General features: G+C 36.6%; 1 protein-coding gene across 6 annotated transcripts; it reads left to right on the top strand.

The window, feature by feature from the left end:
• Positions 1-587: 587 nt before the first annotated feature.
• Positions 588-18,626, top strand: LOC133299039 (uncharacterized). Of its 6 annotated transcripts, none has more exons than XR_009749890.1 (14): positions 588-793; positions 1,078-1,782; positions 5,105-5,311; positions 5,411-5,722; positions 6,423-6,544; positions 6,709-7,863; positions 8,849-8,990; positions 9,105-9,264; positions 9,799-9,962; positions 11,098-11,183; positions 11,533-11,632; positions 16,781-16,842; positions 17,233-17,409; positions 17,560-18,185. XR_009749890.1 is itself a non-coding variant. In XM_061498437.1 (14 exons), the coding sequence occupies exons 1-14, from the start codon at positions 620-622 to the stop codon at positions 18,219-18,221; spliced, it is 3,714 nt and encodes a 1,237-aa protein (XP_061354421.1). In that variant the 5' UTR covers positions 588-619; the 3' UTR covers positions 18,222-18,626. The 6 variants fall into 6 exon arrangements, 4 of the variants coding, with proteins under 4 accessions (XP_061354421.1, XP_061354422.1, XP_061354420.1 ...); XR_009749891.1 differs by having other exon boundaries at positions 17,233-17,375; positions 17,471-17,562; XM_061498437.1 differs by lacking the exon at positions 17,233-17,409 and having other exon boundaries at positions 5,414-5,722; positions 17,471-17,630; positions 18,054-18,626.
• Positions 18,627-20,489: the final 1,863 nt, after the last annotated feature.

Genomic DNA, 20,489 nt, shown 5'->3' with positions numbered 1-20,489 from the left:
AGACTCAATGTGAGTCTGCCAAGTGTTTGGCGAAGATAAAAAGGGGTGTGTGTTTCGGCTATAGTGACTTTAGGATTTGGCAGGGTAAGAGTTGAAAACAAGTGAGATCAAATGTCTCTTCTTAATTTAAATTAATATCTTATTATAATATATTTATATTTATATCAATGCAATATATTAATATACGTATTACAAAAATATAGATTGAATTTAAATTTACAAAACTAACTTTATTACAAAAAGTTTTTCCTAAGAAAAATATGTTTAAATTTTTTTTTAAAAATTTATAAAATTTAATTTTTGTTTTTTTATAAGATAAAACATATATTTTTTTTAAAAAAAAAAGTTTGTGATTTCTCCGTTAACTTGAGATGAAGTTATCATCCTAAAACTACTTATTTTTTCTATAAATTAAAGATAACTTTATATTTTTAATTTGTAGAAAAAACATTAAACACTTATCTTTTAAAATCTGAAAAAATTGGGTCAGAGGCGCCACCAATTGGAGCGAGAGATCTTCACATTGCATTTTATTTAAAATAAAGAATAAAAATCAGAAACACGCCCAACACAACAGTACAACAACAGAAAAGTGAAGGTGAAGGAGTGAGAGGTAGAGATGATGGAATGCTCAATGGGCGTTGATGCGAAATTTGCATCGTTGTTTGAGAATTTGAAGGTAGAGGATCCATGGGTTCCCCCAAACACATGGGAATCGATACCTTGTGAAAGTGGAGTACACCCTTCGTTTCCCTCGTGTTCAAAATCTAATCAACCCCTCTCCGTTCTCTCTGTAAGTTCCACTCCAATCCAAACCTTGTATTCTGATTTCTGATAATATTTGCAATGTTAACTTTTTCAACACGTGATGGACTTCCCTTTCTAACTTCAGTAGTGCAATGCATTTTACCAACTTCATAAACCTAAACATTTTCAAATTAGTTGCTTTACTACTTTGGCAAGCTCTGCTTTTTTGTATGACTACGTAACTAGGAATTATGATTCGTGTTACTTTGAACAGACGTGTTTGATTACTGGCTCTGTGTTTATTTTGATAATTCGAAATTTTGGCCTCAGGAATCAAGTTTGGTGAGGTTAGTCATGAATGCTATGCAAGGTGTAAAATCATCCCTTATTAGTATTCAGAAGCTGTCTTCCATCTTTTGTTATGATCCAGCTGACAGGACCTCTCACCAGATTCCAAATCTGTGGAATCGAGCTTCGAGCACTCATTCTTTGGGAAATATACTCAAATCTATGGGTTGCACCGGGTCTCTAGTTTTCCTTCTCCGTGAATTTGTAGATTATTTCACAAATATGAATGTGGACAACAGTTTTGCAAAGAGTCATGGTAATTCTGACGCTGACAAAAGTCAAATTCATCAAGAGGATAGAGTGAGGGAGGAAGAGTCCCCTCGCTATAGTCTTGTTAATCAAGCCTTTGCTGTTGCGGTGGGAAAGATCTTGGAAGGGTACATGTGTGGATTGGACACAATTCATGCATCTGTAGTTTTAAGGCGTTCATCAAAAGATGCTAATTTGCCCGTGTCCGGATGTTTGAATAATGTAGTGCATTCTGAAATTACACTGCTTGAGTTTTACCTGCATACAAAAGAACTAAGGACTCAGATTGAAGCCCTTGCAAGCATATGTAACCTACAAAAGTGGGCTCTTTACTTTTCAGATACTTTTTTTGAGGATCTGATTACTGAAGCTACTAATGAATTTTGTAACTTCTGCAGAGGGGGGGAATTATTAACTTTTTTGTATGCACAATTACAGGTCAGCTTATTTGAATCTGAACCTATCTCTTTTGTTCTCTATCTTTTTATTCTTTGAATGCCTTTCTAAATAACTTATAATAGTTACAAGTTATAAAATTGTTAGTTATCTTACTTGTCTTACTGACTGGCAGGCATTAGAAGCCTTGTCAAGCTAGCATATATCTGTGGGTGGACATATGAATAGAAAAACCTCATAAAAAGCTTTTTTTCCTGACGATCACAGAAATAACCAAATAAATTCCTCTTTTCTGGGCTTATCCTCAATGCTGACTATTACCGTATGTTATTACAACAACTACAACCTTTTACCACTAGGTGGGGTACATGAGTCAAATGATACCATCATGTTCTGTCAAAAACCAAGTTTTCTAATAGACCATTTATATCAACGTCCTTTTTAATAACTTCTTTTGGGGCCTGTTTGGAGCACCTGACAAAGAAGATAGGATAGGATAACTTATCATATCCTACTTTTATCTCTTGTTTGGTGGGTCAATAGGATATGATTAGCTTATCCTATTGTCTCATTTTATCCTATCCAATACATGATTTCTTATCCTATGGGGGGAGCTGTATTAGGATTCTAACAGGATAAGATACCAATATTGAATACCCAATATATCTTCATGCTACCCAATATATTCCCACGCTACCCAATATATTTGTATTTATTGCATTATATTTTGTTTTTTCTTTCTCCTTTCTCCTTCTACATAATCTTATCAGATTGCTAATCAGGTACTCATCATACACAGGACATGATATAAGCTTATCAGCCCCATATCATATCCTACCCTTATCCTATCCTGTCCACCAAACGAGCCCTTAGGGTTTTCCTTGGTCGTCCTCTACCTCAGTTTATCAGGCAATCTTCAATATGATCAAATCTTCTTATTGGGGCCTCTATTTGTCTTCTTCTCACATGAACAAACCATTTCATGCTAGATTCCATAATCTTTTCCTCAATATGTTTATGTAATTATATGTCTCTCTCTCTGTATATAGTATCTTCTTCTTTGGCATATCCACTATCAGAAATAATCAAGACTGGCTCTTTTATACCTCTTTTAGATACCAAACTATCATACTCATCTTTTTCATGATTTCTTTTTAACTTTCTTAATTATCATTCTTCAACATTTCGGTTTAGTGGATCACTTAATTTTATTAATTTATATTATTATTATTATTATTGAAGAGGACGAGCCTAGAGTAGTGGTAAAGTTGCTTTTTTGTGACCGAATCTAGGAACAGTCCCTTTGAAAAAATACAAGTATAAAACTGATTTCCTTACCGCCACCCTCACAAGTCAGGGTTTCATGTGGAGCTCTATTATTTTCTTAATAATTTTATTATTAATTTTGTTATATTAATAGAAAGACTCAAATGTGGCACGTAAGGGGAGTGGCCCATAGATCAGCACTTATTCTTCTTCTTTTCTCTTATTCACACTCAATCCTAAACTTATATTACCGTCTCAATTTAAGATGTCATTCAAATTGTAGGATTGTGCATAACTCAATAACTCTGGAGTTTTTCCCATTGTTGTCATAGAAATAGCAAATTTTCTACATATGAAGTTGGAAGTGACTCATGATTTAGAATTACCTCACTAAAATGGAATCTGATGAGAAATATGGTTACAAACTGATTTTAAATTTTAATTGGTAATAATTTTTTATTTTATTCAAGCAGCAAGGTTCAAAAGGTGTTAGTTTAAAGAACAATAGATATCACTAGTTGGGTAAATTTGATATTGGGGTGTAATGTAACATGAACCATGCTAGATCATAATTGTTAAGAGTTGTTATGTAATATAACAAATTGACCCGAGATGAAAGTTAATGTCAAGAACCAATTCAACCCAAAAGCTTAAGCTTTTGGGTGAGGCTACATCAATGGTTTTATATATCTCAACACGCTCCCTCACACGAGAGTCCTTTGGGCTTGAAGAGTGGACAATACACAGGCCCACCTACCTGTGCGAAGAAAAAAATTCCACTAGAAAGAAAGTGAGGGGTGGTGAGGATCAAACCCGGTGCACCGAGGCTCTGATACTGTAAAGAACCAATTCAACCCAAAAGCTTAAGCTGATGGGTGAGGGCTTTTTAATGGTTTTATATATCTCAACACGCCCCCTCATAAGAGAGCCCGTTGGGCTTGAAGTTTGGACAATGCACAGGCCCACCTACCTGTGCTCAGAAAGAAATTCCACTAGAAAGAAAGTGGGGGGCGATGAGGATCGAACCCGGGACACGAAGTTCTGATACCATGTAAAGAACCAATTCAGCCCAAAAGCTTAAGCTGATGGGTGAGGGCTTTTTAATGGTTTTATATATCACAACAAATACCATGTAAAGAACCAATTCAACCCAAATGCTTAAGCTTTTGGGTGAGGCTACATCAATGGTTTTATATATCTCAACAGTTAAACCAAACTAGTTGGATCATTTGTTCTTAAGCATCTTCCCTTTTATCTTTGGTGTTGTCTGCACCATTATATTTTTGGAGTTCGGCTTCTGGTCTTTTTTTTACTATCAGTAATTGATTACAAATGGCTTATCTCGGGTGGCAATAAATTGTTGCCTGGAAGAGTTGTAGCATCAAGTGAGATTGTAACAGATATTATTTTGAAATGGAGAGGAGATAGGCTTGTGGATCTTATAATCAATGTTATTAAATTCGGACCGGTCATCGACTCGATCAAGCAACTGGGTTAATGAGTTACTAACCGGTGGGTCGCTAGTTGAACTGGATATATATAAAAGTTTATAATAATTATAAAAATAGCCATATTACAACTAAGAATATGTTGTAGCTTAATGGTTGGTGATGGAACTATACAAGTGAAGGGGTCAGGTTTGACACCTAGCGCCTGCAATCCTATAATATTTTGCACCATTTATTCAAAAACCGCTTTAACTCAAAACCCGGTTCCGGTTTGACACCAGCTTGATTTCGGTTCGCAAGCAGATCTGATCCATTAGTGAGACTAATCTCGCCAATGTTCCGGTTTCCTATTCAACCGGTCAGACCGGCCGGTCCGGTCCGGTCCTGTTTTAACGACACTGCTTACAATTGTCACTCATATTTTCTTTCGGAATGCTTCCTTTTCAAATTAAGAAAACTTTTTTTTTTTTTTTGGGGGGGGGGGGGGGGGGGGGGGGGTGTCTTCCCTCCGGGATATTTTACATACTTGTTGCAACACAACAATTGCATTATATCCATTCTTTTGTAAACACAAGATATTGTCTCTTTACAATTTACATGCTTTTTCCTTTTTGAAATTTCTTCTAATCTATAAACTTTGTCAAATTTAGGTTGCTGATCCTGCTCAGTGTACTCTGCTCAAGTTTCTCTTTCTTCAATCATTTGAACCATATTGCGGGTTCATTAGATCGTGGATTTTCAAAGCAGAAATCCATGACCCATATATGGAGTTTATTGTAGAAAATCTGGAGTGTTTACCTCCAAAGTCACATGGTAAAGCTGGCAATTCTGTTGATTTCCCATTGGCAAGGATCAGGGTAATTCTTTCCTTTGTTGACCTGCAGGCAGTTTTCATGTGTATCCTACCTTTGTATTTTCTTGTTATATTGATTCTCATGATGGAGACTTCCTAACAGCAGGTGCGAGATGGAGTACCAGTTCCTGAATTTCTCAAACACTTCTTGGTTCCACTTGTTAGAGCTGGTCAGCAGCTTCAAGTACTGCTGAAATTGCTTGAACTGTGCATTCATGTTGATGTTGGAGAACATAATTCTAATGACTTTCTACCTTGCTGGAGTGGTTTTTCAAGCAATAGTCCTTATTCTTCTCCATTGACTTTCAGCAAAGATATTATAGAAGCTATGGTGCTTGCAAGAGAAATTTACTATACAAGGATGAATGAAAAAATTGAAAGCCTTTTGAGCAGCTTAGAAGTTAGATATCAGCAGGTAATCATACCCCATAGTTTTGGTTCCTTGTACACGTGCACTTTTTACTTCTATCTACTTTTGGTTATTTTGTAATAACAAAATACTTTATTTTTTGGTGAGAGAAAAGAAAGCGGTTACTAGGCCAGCAATTTAAGATATTCTCTTACAATCACCAATGAAAAACCAAGAATGCAAGAAGAAATACAGAATAGGCCTCCAGTTTCTTCAAAGGAAACCCTCTTCAAATTTTGGTTGAACGCTATTGTGAATACATTATCTGAAAATTGAGGTGCCAAAAGATGCCATTGCATAGGCCATTATCTATTTATTTATTTATTATTATATTACTATTTTTTTTTTTATATTTTTTGTGGGGGGGAGGGGAGGGTGTTCAGTTGTTAATGATTTCTGGATTCATGCTTTGGTTTTGTAGTAACAAGCTAAAAGCATTTTTTATTTTGGGTGCAACAATTTTATTTGGAGTAAACTTGTCTCATCATAATCTCATTCCCATCAATGATCTTCTTTTATCTTTGTTTTGAATAAGTTTTTGGAAGGGCCGCTAACGGAAAAAAGGGGCATAGGAAGTATTATAGGGTCCGCTAGGGACAAAGAAGAGATAGAGACCAGAAAGAAGACTACTTTTCCCATTGTGAGCAGGTGCTTATTTCTTTCTTTTCTTTTTTCATTCTTATGCATGAAGTTTTTCCTTTTGCAGGTAGCTATGCATGCCTCAGTTCCTTCTTTTGATAATGGAGGGACTTTAGACAAACTTGGTCAGCTTATATCGGAAGACGTATCCATTGTTCATCCAACGGCAGATAATAGAAGTTCGAATATGTAATTTCTTACTCTTCCCCCCTTGCGGAAACATGTGACCATGAAGATGCATGCACTGAGTAACATGTTCCCTCTCATTTGCTGCTGGGCATCTTAGTTTTTTTGTCCTCGTAACTTTATTTCCCTTTGTTATTGCTTCATTGATGTTTTATAGAAATTCTCAGGGGTATTGATAATTTGGGCTCGGATGTCTCAAGTGCGGTAGATGAGTTCTCCTTGCTGGAAGATATGTATGATTCATCTGAAACTTTGTCCTTAAACAGCTCTGACGAACAACTGGAGTCTGATCAGCTTAGTGGCTGGCCTTGTCCAATAGTTGGGCAACAAAATCATTTATCTGCTTTAAGCTTCTTGAAGAGTACTACTTTAAATAGTTCAATACAAAGTTCCTGTCATAATGAAAAGCCAGGTGGTGATTCACATGGAATCTGTGATAAAATGGATGCAATCAGTCATTTGGTGAAGTTCTCCCATGAGGGAATGATATCAAGTCACATGTCTAATCCTCTAAATTCAGGGAATTCAAGCTGCTCGTGTATATTCAGTATTCAAAATAGAGAGAGTTTGGTTGACAGTTATTCAGCAATTAGCCAGTTATTGAAAAAATCATTTGATGGTGATGGAACTATTAAGCAAAATGCAACTGAAAAGCACCTGGGATCCCTGAGAAATTCCATGTTATGCCATGATGTTATTGCTGTTAGTGATATTTTAAGTGGGGAAGCCACGAATGAGGATCAACCTGGTAGTAATGCTCTTGTTTCAAATTTTTATGCTTCTCAACCACAAAAAATTGGCCATCGGTGTAATTTTCCCAGCATCAATCCCCTTAGTATGAACCCAATGTTGACAAGAAATGCGTTGCTTCACGTGATGGGTAGGAATGGGGAAAAATGTAAAGCAGATCATGAACAAACTTTGCCTTACTTCAACTTTTCTTCTGTAGAGGACCCTTGTAAGGTTTATATTGACAAGTTATCCACCAACTTCAGATGTAGACCCACATCTTCATTTCCACTGGATTGTAGTGTGTCTACTTATGGTAATAAGAATGATGAATATGGAGAAATAGGCCATGCTAGAGATGATCGATTGGTTGATGTTCCCCAATATTGTTTTGATGCTTCTCTGGACTTGATGGACCGTAAACAAGATATTTTAACAGTTGTATCTGGTGGGAGCAGCTGGGAAAGATTGCTGGGTAGTTTTAGGAAAACTGTCAATTGTGATGCTACTCAAAAGCAGAGTTTGTTGTCAACATTTGAGATACCACTTGAAATTATAATTGACAAGTGCTTACTGCAGGAAATCATGCTTCAGTATCCTTATCTTTATGTTTATTCTGTTAAACTGATTGGTTAGGTTATGCATGGTGTTTTGTATTTCATTCCTCTATTGCTTCTGTTTGTTTGTGATACTTAGATTAAACTAGTACAAATTTATCATGAATATCCTATTCATTTTAATGAATTCTTAATCTGGTCCTTCTAATCTTGTACATATATCTGACTATTTGTCAGTTTTATCATTTTCTGTAAATGGGTAAACGCAGCCTAGGTCAGCATCTTTACTGATGAAGTTGAAATGTGCCAAACTACTGGAAGGCAAATGAGTTATAAGGGATTTTGACTGTTTGGTGATGGAACCTGTTGGAATGGGTTGCAGAATTATATGATCAAGAAGCTAAAAACTATGAAGGACATGTAAATGTTACTAATTCATTTGAACATTTTAAAGTATGAGAATGCTTGATAATGGTACTTCAATATTTCTTAAACAATAACAACCAGACCTTATCCCATTAGGTGGGACAAGCTACATGGATCAGTTGATGCCATTTAGTATTTCTGCTCCATAGTAATTAATGTGCTTAAAGTATTATTGTGCCTACCAACAAGTTATGCATTAAACCTGTAGAAAAAGCGATATGCTGAGGTGGATAATGCAAATTTAATGGCCATGTTAAGAGCTTTATGTGTGAAAGTTGATAGTTGAAACGATGTGGAATAAATAGTTTATGTGTAATTGCAGATGGTGATGAGGTTTGGGTACATGATCTGAGCACATCACGAACTAATTTGCAAGTATTTGATGGCAGTCCTTTGTTTTTTATATATAATTTTGTTGGATCCCTTTAATTGACACATGACAACTTACCTGAATTTTATTAGTAATTTCTCAGATGATAGCTTTCAGGATTCTGTCATTTTTCTCTTATTACACAATTGAAATGGGTTGAGATGCTCGATATATTGTTTTTGGAAAGTATTCTGTACTAGTGTTGCTTGTCCTTAAAGATGTCAGATACAATTATGTCAGCAAGCTAACCATCAATGTGCTTGAGGAAGCATTTAAGTTGCAAGAGCATCTCTTGGCACTGCGGCGGTATCATTTTATGGAGACAGCAGATTGGGCAGATTTGTTTATCTTGTCTCTTTGGCATCATGTATTCCTAAATTCTGATTCACAATGACTTGCATAATATTTCCTGGCTACAAGTTCTGACTACAGTCTATAATACTGAGCATTTACTTATTCTTTGGTTTATGTGACATCACAGAAGCGGTCTGTTACAGAAGCAACTGAGAGACTTTCAGAAATTCAAGGTCTACTTGATTTGTCAATTCAGAAGTCTTCTTGTGAACAAGACACCAATAAGGATAGGTTGTTTGTGTACATGAAAGGACATGGGAAATTGCCTCTTTCTGCATCTGCTATTGGTACATCCATATTACTATAGATAGGGGTTTCTCCTAGTTGGTATCCAATTTTCCCCCTTTAAAAGGCAGTATTTTGTTTTCACTACAATGAAAAGAAAGGAGAAGAAATCATCATTTCTGTCAAAGTAGCTACAAAGGCCAACTATACGCCCACGTCCTACTTTTTAAAGAATTTTTTGGTTATTTATATTTTACAGATTTTAAGTCAGTTTCATTTGGTTTTTAAATTTTTTAAAAATTCAAAAAATTGTTAGGCCATTTATATAATTAAATAAAGCTGGATTTTCTGTTTACAATTTTACAAGTGAGTGCCTCTTCTAGAATATTACTATACTCACTTGCATAAATAACAATAATAAATTACTAATAACAATTTTGATTATTTTATTATTATTATTTTTATCATGGTTGTTATTTATACTTTTGTTTCATTTCAAGTTTGATATGCTTCCCCCCTCCCCCTTCTTCTCCTCTCTTTGGGTGTGGCGGAACATGAAATCATGTCTCTGATAATGAATTTGTTAATAATGGCAGGGGTCCGTTCTTTTGATTTCTTAGGACTGGGTTACCGTGTGGATTGGCCACTCAGTATTGTTTTGACACCTGCTGCATTAAAAATATATGCTGATATATTCAGCTTTTTGATACAAGTGAAGCTTGCCATTTTTTCATTGACTGATGTATGGCGCTCACTAAAGGTGTGATTTCTTGCAATTGTTTCCTTTATTCTCTTCCTGTTGTTTAATATTATGCACCAGCATTTATTTATCTTATATCTTCTAAACATATTTTCGTGAATTTCTGTGAAATGAATAATGGCTGGGCTGACACGTTGAAAGTAGAAGTTAGAAATAAGACACACCAAAGATCTACCTTGGATCAATTAATTAATAAAACGAAGTATGATTGGATGATAGGAACACCAATTTTATAACTTTTGAGCATGAGCTTTCAGTAATTTTAACCACTTCTTAGCGCTTCCTTTACTCTGATAAACAACCACTAATCTAAATGTTCTGTCATATTCTGGTTGAATGTGTTCTGATGCAATTAATCTGTTTTCTCTTTCTATTTCTAATCAAATTTATTTATACATAAAAAATAATCTTTGCTTTTTTTTATCAAAAGTTGGGGGCATCACCAAAAGGAATTATTGGTAGAAACATTCCAATTTAGGAACGATTAACCACTTAATTGGTTAATGGTGTCTATTAGAGAAATATAATATTAAAGTGACATTCACCTAATAGCTTGAAATTTAGGGTTGAATTAGTTCTTTACATGATATCGGGCCTCCTTGACCAAATGGTCACGAGTTCAATACTCACTGTCTTTCATACTATTAATAAATAATTAAATATTGTAGAGTTTCTTAGCACAAATAGGTGAATCTGTGTATTGTTTAACCCTCAAGCTCAATGGACTCTTGTGTGAGGGGTATGTTAGGGAAATATAATATAAAACCATTAATGTGGTTTCTAGCTAACAGCTTAAGTTTTTGGATTGAATTGATTAGATTTTGTTCCGTACCTAATTGCTTCAATTTTTTCTTAACTGGCAATATTTTGTTAAGAACTGTACTTTTGTAATCCCCCCGCCCCCCACCACCAAAAAAAAAAAACTATTCTTTTATTGTTCTCTTTTACCTGCAGAGTGCTTTGCATGTTTCTTTTTTAGAGCTTGCAAAAAGAGTCTGCGTTTGCATTCTGAAGCATATAGTCTGATATACTTGCTTCTGTTGCTCGGAGTTGCACTTACATTCTGGATTTTCATGGGAATCTAAGGGCTTTTGATTGTGTAATTGTACAATTTTTTTTCAATTTTGGTGAACAGGATTTGGTGCATACAACCAATAAGGATCTAAATTCTGAACTACACCAGCGTGAGGCAGGGGATCTTAATACTTTGATGAAGATGAGGTACATACTGAAAGTTGTGTTTCTTTTTTGAACGTCTGGGCACATTATGTATATATGATATCATGGGCCTTCCTCGGATCCTGTTCTCATTTTCATGGATAGGAAGGACTTTGGAGGTTTAGACCATGTGTTCTGGGTGGTGACAAACATTGATGACCGTTAATTGGTCCTGGGAATCTTAGAGATACGACACTTTGCAAAAAAAATCCATTACCTGTAAAGGGAAACTTATTGAGCATTAGTTTAACTAGTTACTTGAATAAATTTTAAGTATTTAAGGTAAACTTCTTTTATATGCATCTTTGTAGTTTGTACTTCTAAGCATCCTTTGCTCCACTTTCTTTGGCAGGCACCAGATCAGCCATTTTGTATCCACTTTGCAGCAGTATGTAGAGTCACAATTATCTCATGTGTCATGGTGCAGATTTCTTCATTCCCTTCAACATAAGGTTTGAAGCCAATGCTTCTTATTGGATAGTTATTTATTTAGTTGTTATTATCTGTGCATCTTTTTCTTCAAAGTGGAATTTGTTATGTTTACCGTACTATATGAGTTAAGTGTTTACTTTCAGCGCACAATCATTTGCTCCGTAAGTGCTTATATGTTACAACACAAGTTATTGATTAAATGTGGTTGCTTAGTTCAAATGCGATTTGACTTTTACTTGTTATCTTTCTGGTAACTTCACCACATACATGTGTTGCAAATATTAGAATTAATGTTGTAAATATTAAAATTATTTGTATTAGCTAGAATACTCTAGAAATGTCTTTGGGCTTAGCCCATTAGGTCTTTTAGTCTCTTTAAATAGAGAACTCTTTAAATACAGTTACAATTCAATAATATACAATCCTTTACTTTCAATTTGGTATTAGATCTCTCGATTCTAATGGCTCTGCTTCCGCGACTACCGCCTTTAGAGCGGAACCCTATTTGTTTGCCTCTCACCGCCACCAGCATCTACCAGAATTTTTTTTCGAGAACCTTTTGGACCGAGAAGACTGCTGTTGGACTCTTTTTTCCCAGATCTACTCATTTACAGATGTTTCCCAGTCACAAAACGAACCAAACAACCCCAAAATACCCAAACTGCACCTGATCTCACTGGAAAACACGGTTCCAATGACCTTTTGAGCTCCGATCAGTCACAAATAGCATCGCAACGTTCGAGTGACCTTGCCGTGAAAAGCCCATCGTCGCTAGAGCCCTCACGCGCCACCTGCATTCTCTGCGCGTGGGACTCACATGCCGCCATTTTCTCGGCTCATGGTAGCGTGTGCCGCCGCCATTTTGCCTTAGACCACCACGATTCGCCTCGCCTTGCCTTCCCGATTCCAGATCTATCCTTTCCTGCTTGATCAGACACCTTTCTAGAAGTGGGTCTTTGATCTCGTCATAAAAATCGAATCTTTTTCGATCTCGCAAAACTCTTTTGATCAGATCTGACTTATTTGTTACTACTTGGGACGTTCAAAGGCTTATTGGTAATTATTTTCTTTTTTTGTGCTTCCTTATTCTCTTTTCATCCATGGAGACTTGTTCCTTTGCTATGTTTGGTAAGATCACACACCCTACATCTCTTATTGCTTCTTGCACTGATTTCAAAAATTTATGGATTATGGATTCTGGTGCGACTGATCATATGACATGTCTAGCTGATCCGTTTCTTTCATATCACCCTACTAGTGGTATTCATACTTTAAGTATAGCTGCAGCTGATGGATCCCACAAATCAGTTATGGGTTATGGTAACATTCAAATTCAACCTTCCTTGCTTTAAAAAAAATATTTTTCATATTCCTTAGCTCTCCACTAATCTTATCTCCACTTATAAGCTTACAACTGACATGAATTGTGATGTCACCTTTTTTCTTACCCATTGTGTTATTCAGGATCTCTCCACGGAGAGGACAGTTGGAGTTGCTAAGGAGAATGGTGGGTTGTACTTTCTCGTCCCAGAGCATGCTACAAGTGATACCAAGAATCAATTATTGATGACTCATCACCCGTCTACTTCATTCTCACAAATTTGGCTTCATCACAAGCGCCTGGAGCACCTGTCATTTAGCCTATTGAAGTCAATGTTTTCTTCTTTGTTTCTGAATCAGTCAATTGACTCCTTCCATTGTGTTGTTTGTGAACTTGCAAAACACTACCGTGTGCCCTTTCCTTCAAGTTCAATAAAAAGTATTGAGCCTTTTACTCTTATCCATTCCGATGTTTGGGCCTTTCTAAAGTACATAGCATTTAAGGTGCTAGGTGGTTTGTCTCTTTTATTGATGATTATACTTGGGTGACGTGGATATTCTTGATGAAAGACAAGTCAGAAGTATCAAAATTGTTTATTCGGTTTTATCACATGATCGAGACACAGTTTGGTAAAAGCATTAAGCAATTAAGATCTTATAATGGCACAGAGTATGTCAACCAACGACTGTCACAATTCATTTCAGATAAAGGTATCATTCATGAGCTCACATGTGTAGACACCCCTCAACAAAACAGGGTTGCTGAAAGAAAAAATCGTCACTTGCTTGAAGTAACCAGAGCATTACTTTTTCAGACATCTGTTCCCGGCTTTTATTGGGGAGAAGCCATATTAACAGCAGCTTATTTGATCAACCGTTTACCCTCCCGAGTGCTTGGTCATGTCAGTCTTGTTCATTCCATGATATCTTTCTTTCCTTCTGTTCCAGTCATGCAGAGCCTTCAATCTCGAGTCTTTGGGTGTATTGCCTTCTCCATATTCATAAACAACATCGGAGCAAATTGGACCCTCGAGTTCTTAAATGTATCTTCCTTGGTTATGCTCCAGACAAGAAGGGGTATAAATGCTATCATCCTCCAAGTCATAAGTTCTTTGTCTCCATGGATGTCAGTTTCCTTGAATCCGAGTCATATTTCCTTCATCCTCAGTTTCGGGGGAGAATAAGTTAGAAGCTTCGTCCATTTTCTCCTTTGAGTCTAAGCCTTCTTTACCATTACCCATACCTCTTTAGTCAGTCTTTACTTCACTAGATGCTCCAGAAGTTGACAACAAGAAAGAAGACTTAGTTGATGAAGCTGAGAGTTCTTCTGATACTTCATGTGACATGCCTTTTATTGATCGACAGAAAGTACGCAAAGCTGGGACACTCGAACTACTGTACCAAAGAAAGAAACAACCCACACTGCTCCACCGGTAAGTACTGAATGCACTACCTATTCTATTCCTGAGCCTGATATTAATTCTGATGACTTACCTATTGCTATAAGGAAAGGGGAAAGGTCTTGTACCCAACACCCTGTCTCTTATTTTGTCTCCTCTAAGAATCTTTTTATGCAGCATAGAAGTTTTGTTACAGCACTTGACTCCATTTCAACCCCAACGTCAGTGCATGAAGCATTAAAGGATAATAATTGGATTAAAGTCATGCGTGACGAGATGAATGCTTTAGAGAAGAATAATACATGGGAAGTCATTGATAGGCCAAACGGAAAAAAGGCAGTAGGGTGCAGATGGGTGTATACTCTGAAGTATAATTCTAACGGGACTCTTGAGAGATATAAGGCTCGATTAATAGCCAAGGGGTACAATTTAATATGAAAAATTCCTTCCTCAATGGCGAATTAGAAGAGGAGGTTTACATGGAGATCCCACCAGGATTTGACTCTACAAATGGAGATAAGAAAATTTGCAAATTAAAGAAGGCATTGTATGGTTTGAAGCAATCCTCAAGTGCTTTTTTGGAAGATTTACCAAGGTTATGTTTTCATTGGGATATAAGCAAAGTCAAGGAGATCACACACTTTTCTTTAAACATTCTCAAGAAGGCAAGCATACTATCCTTCTAGTTTATGTTGATGACATTATTATAACAGGTGATTATATAGGTGAAAAATGTGCGCTGCAAGAAAGACTGACTTCTGAATTTGAAGTTAAAGATCTAGGAAAACTGAGATATTTTCTTGGGATAGAGGTTGCTCATTCGAAGAAGGGGATTTTTATTTGTCAACGAAAGTATGTTCTTGATCTCCTTAAAGAAGCATGAAAACTTGGGTGTAAACCTTTCAGTACTCCGATTGAGCAGAATCACAAACTAGGAAGTGAAAATGACAGCCCTCCGGTTGTCAAAGGACAGTATCAACGAATGGTGGGAAGATTGATATATCTGGCTCATACTAGACCTAATGTAGCTTATGTAGTCAGTATTGTTAGCCAATTTATACATGATTCGAGGGAAAAACACCTGCAAGCAATATACAGGATTCTCCAATATCTAAACGGCACACCAGGCAGAGGACTATTATTCCAGAGAGGAGGAAATCTATCCTTAGAAGTGTATACAGACGCCGATTATGCTGGAATTGTGACTGACCGACGATCTACTTCGGGCTATTGTATGTTTCTCTGTGAAAATCTAATAACATGGAGAAGTAAAAAGCAAAATGTGGTTGCTAAGTCGAGTGCAGAAGCAGAATTTCGGGCCATGGCCCAAGGTATCTGTGAGTTATTATGGCTGAAAATTATTCTCGATGATCTCAAGGTGAGATGTGAAGGATCTATGAAGTTATTCTATGATAACAAATAAGCTATCTATATAGGCCACAATCCAGTCCAACACGATCGAACCAAACATATTGAGATTGACCGTCACTTCATCAAAGAGAAACTAGATAGTGGACTAATAATCACTACTCCAGATATTCCTTCTGATCGTCAATTGACTGATGTCGTGACTAAGGGTCTTCCTAATGATAGATTTCAAGAGCTTATTAGCAAGCTGAGAATGATAAATATCCATTCCTCAGCTTGAGGGGGAGTGTTGTAAATATTAGAATTAATGTTGTAAATATTAGAATTATTTGTTTATTATTTGTATTAGCTAGAATACTCTAGAAGCGTCTTTGGGCTTAGCCCATTAAGTCTTTTAGTCTCTTTAAATAGAGAACTCTTGTACAGCTATTACTACAATTCAATAATATACAATCCTTTACTTTCAATTACATGTATATGCGTGCCCTTTATGGGAACTCTACTTCTGATTTTGTTGCTAGAGAACTTGATATTAGACTAGAGAATAAGAGAAAAAACATGAAGACTTTCTGCACTGGGCAGTAGGTAGCAGGTCCACAGGGATTGAAACAAAACTTTGTGGAAAAAAATTTCATCGGTGGGCAGTGGATCCACCGGGCTGCATGAATCGGGATTGTCTCCCATTAGGCTCTAGATATCCTGGTAAGAGAAAGAGAAAATGAAAGTTATTTGTATTATTCGGTGTGTTTGAATTACATAATGGAGGCTCTTATACAGAGCTAATGTAATAATTACAAGAATCACAAATATCCTAATTATGTTATGACAAGATTTGGTTTACCTATAGCATTTTTCACATAGTTTCCAACAATTTTCAAATATTATTAGCAATACAAAAATTACCATTGCATTGGTTATAGAAAGATGATCTCAGTAGACCTGGATGACCATATTTTTTCTTCTACCTCAATTGTCCATTTCATAGCTTTCTAGTTTAACCTAGATGGCTAGAAATGATCTGTTTGACTTTGTAATTCGATTGCTATATGAATGTTTTGGATATTCCTGCCATTTATGCAGGTGAAAGACATGATGGATCTTGAGTCTGTGCATATGGAATATCTTGCTGATTCGTTATGCATGTAAGTTTACAGTTATTTTTTGCTTACCACTTATAAGGATATTTACTACAACACTTTAGGCCATTTTTTATCTTTATTTTGGTAATAATGATTACTTAAGGAAACAAATTGAATTATGAATTCTGTCTAGTCTGGTCTCTTCTATGCTAAATTTCTCCCCCAAGTTAATATTTTCTCTGAAAGTCAGTGATGCATATCTCAATGCGACATGCTATGTCTCCTGTTTAGTGGATCTGGATGTGTGGTCGAAAGCTCAGTCATTGTTAGAGAGTTATTGTTAGTATTAGGAGTTAGTTTTAGGTTATTGAGGCCAACCAAGCCTGCTGGAGCATCAGAAAAATCATATGGTGGCTGGATCTTGAAGAAACCGACTAGATCTTAAAATCGCAGGTGTAGCAGCGATCTGGCATAGGTGCTGTTTCAGGACAAAATGGCTCGCGTTTTGGGGATAGAGAAGGGCGTCTTATTGGTCTGAGGAAAGCTCGTCACTTTTGAGGCTGTTCTTGGTGGTTGGGTTCCATTTTGGAGATTTGGTGATAATACCCCTTTAAGTTCAGACTTCAGAGGGTAAACTGCTTCTGACTCCATTAATCAGTGTTTTATGTATTTATGTATATATTCATTGCAGATGTTTCCTGTCTGATGAAACAAAGGCAGTAGGCAGCATTATTGAGAGTATTTTGCAATGTGCACTTGACTTCCGGTCGTGTCTTACAGTTGGTGCTTGGGATACTGGAAGTGATCAGGAAAAATTGTTGGGCAAACTTTCTACAATCAATATATCCCAGGTAAGCCATGCGATACACTTATGCTTTAGAAAATAAAATTTAATGAAAATACTCTCCGTAGCTTGTTCTTTGATATATTAAAAGGATTCTGGACATTTTGGCATCTTATATATATAGAGATTGCGAGTGATTATTCTTAACTGGCTTTGTGTTCATTGGAATGTCTACATATGGTGTATGGCAATATACATGCTTCCCTGTATTCTAGGGGGTCTTCTCAATGTTCTCATTAGTCGTAGGGTCTGATGCCCTCAAAATAACCTAAGCTTTGCCGAAAGGCCTCTTAAAAGCATCCACGCATTAGATAAGAACATAAGAGGAAATGGAACATCCTATCTGGAACATGTTAGGTATGTCTTCAAATAATTGGTCCTAAACTCATAGTAAAAAGTATATTGACCTGCTGTTTGTATTTATTTGCAGGTGCTTTCCATAAAACAAAAGTTTGATAGAAGTCTAAAAGAATTGCACATTTGCTATATTAAGGAACCAAAACACTGGAATTTTGGGCTTTCTCGGTTTTGGGAATATCTCAACTACAATGAATATTATTCCCATGTCAGCAATGATACGGGGTACTATGCTGTCTGAAATTTGCCAGCTTTCACAGATGAATGATGGCATTTTGTATCAGCCGAGAGCTAGGAAGCCAGCTTTGACAGATGAATGATGGCATTTTGTAACAACATTGATTTGTGGCTCGGTATTCTTGATTGGAACATGTTAACATCCTCTCAGGTTTTAGAAGAATCAATTAAATGTGAGGAAGTGACTGGTTGAAAAGTCATGGATGTTAGGAATAGCTTAACCAATTGTATCTCTGATGGAGGTAAAAAAAAAAAAAAAAAACACCAAACTCATTGTATCTGTGAAATGTCAATGAGATTATTTCCCATGGATTTGCTAACGGAAATTGAGTTTATGTAGAGGGTATGAGAATGTTTGGGATGCTATGTAAATGTCAATGACGATGTTACAATTTACTTTGTAAAAAGGAAAGGAAAAAAGAAAAATGTTTTCTGAGTGGCAATCTTCGCCGTACTTATTTAGTTTGGATTGCTCATAAGTTTTAACTGTTTGATACGGTAAATGGATACCAACCAGATTAGAATCAACTCAATTCATGCCATGATACGACAGGAATCTTGAATCTCCACCCTCTAGCCTTGGTTCACTCTGGAGGGGTTAGGAACACTGGTATTGTACATGAGAAAGAACCTCCAGTATCCTTTAGAGCTGAGAAAGCACAGACATACCACCTCGGCACCTCCTTTGTGTCCCGCGGGTAGGGGTGAAAGTGGGCTGGGCTGGGCCAAGCTTTGCCCTGAAAAGTCCAAGCCTACGTAAAAAAATTTCAATTTGGCCTGGTCCAAGCCTAGTATGAGTTTAACTGTTAGCCTGACTTGACCTGTTTATAAAAAAAACAAATGGTCTGGCTTGGCCTGTTAGCCTGTTAATTTTTAACTTCCAAGCAGAACCATGAATCAACTTTACAAAGTACTCAAATTCTTTTGCTATACCAAAAATCATAATTTCAACGTCCAAACAGAATCATGAATCATAACAAAACTTATACAATATGCATTTAAGTCATTTTCAAAAGCAAAATGCTCAAACTAAATAATATATATTTCATCAAATCCAACAAACAAATCCATACTATGTAAATTAAAATAACTACATGAATCCATCAAACACATCATGATGCTTGTAGTAAGTATAACCTCTCCCAAAAATCTTTTAATATATTCATATACATAATCTAACATATTGAGATGTTGGTTCCTCCTATATAAGAAATAAAGTAAGATTTCTATTAAAATATAATCGAATATAATTAAGTTATAAATAATTGCAATTGATTAAATTTATATCTTTTGTTTTTTCTTCAAGGCATACTTACTCTATTTTATTTTATTTAAAATAAATAGTACAATATAGACCGACCTGTAGGCTTATAGGCCCGGCCTTTTGAAAGTGGGCCTACGACCTTTTTATTAAACAGGCTTTTTTAAGGTCCAAGCCCAACCTATTATACAAAATATACTAAGTCAGGTCTGGCCTGATGTAGGCTGAGCCATAGGCCCCTGTAGGCCGGCCCGACCCAGTTTCACCCCTACCCGCGGGTCTAGGGGAAGTTAGGTCAGTTATAATAAATGGGTCCAACATCATGTCACAACTCAAAATCGTAAGGCATTAGGTTTATAGGTCCATCTACTTATATCTATTTCACTTAGCTCATTATCAACCAATGTGAGACTTATCACACTTGAATATTTCAACAATATCCCCTTCAAGTGTGAAACTCACTTTTGATATACTCCCTCTCAACCGAGTACCCAAGCTCAAAGTATTCAACCTGCCTCTAGTCAATCACCAAGTTAGCTCGAGTCTAAACCGACTCTGATATCACTGTTAGGCGGGTCTCCAAGGGGAGCCCGTGGCGGGGGACCCGTGGTGGAGGACACTGCCAATGAGTTAAGCTAAACTAACCACACTAAGTAGATCTGACACCACTTCTTAACCCAAAATCTTAAGGCATTGGATTCATGGGTCCATTCACTTATATTCACTTCACTTAGCCCATCATTACCAACCAATGTGAAACTCATCACACTTGAATATCCCAACAATCCAGGCCCAAGTACTCAACCTGCCTCTAGCCAATCATCAGGCTAGTCCGAGCCCAAACCGGCTCTACTACCAGAGTCAAGCGGGTCCAAGGGAAAGCCCGTGGCGAGAGATAACTACCAATGGGCTAAACTAGACCACCATATCAAATGAATTTGACATCATGTCTCAACCAGAGTCAAGCGGGTCCAAGGGAAAGCCCGTGGCGAGAGATAACTACCAATGGGC

Source organism: Gastrolobium bilobum, unplaced genomic scaffold (genome assembly GCF_033153095.1).
Source record: "Gastrolobium bilobum isolate Gb01-03AN ecotype WA unplaced genomic scaffold, APGP_CSIRO_Gbil_v1 utg500, whole genome shotgun sequence".
NCBI classification, from domain to species: Eukaryota; Viridiplantae; Streptophyta; class Magnoliopsida; order Fabales; family Fabaceae; genus Gastrolobium; species Gastrolobium bilobum.
Note: the sequence above shows the minus strand (reverse complement) of the source record. Positions and strands in the feature narration are given on the sequence as shown.

Bases quoted from the DNA above. Each gene is read 5' to 3' on its own strand.
- LOC133299039 (XM_061498436.1), top strand. From the start codon at position 620: ATGATGGAATGCTCAATGGGCGTTGATGCGAAATTTGCATCGTTGTTT. The intron at 11,184-11,532 runs GTACATACTGAA...TTTCTTTGGCAG, and splicing joins AATACTTTGATGAAGATGAG to GCACCAGATCAGCCATTTTG. The intron at 17,631-18,053 runs GTAAGCCATGCG...ATTTATTTGCAG, and splicing joins CTACAATCAATATATCCCAG to GTGCTTTCCATAAAACAAAA.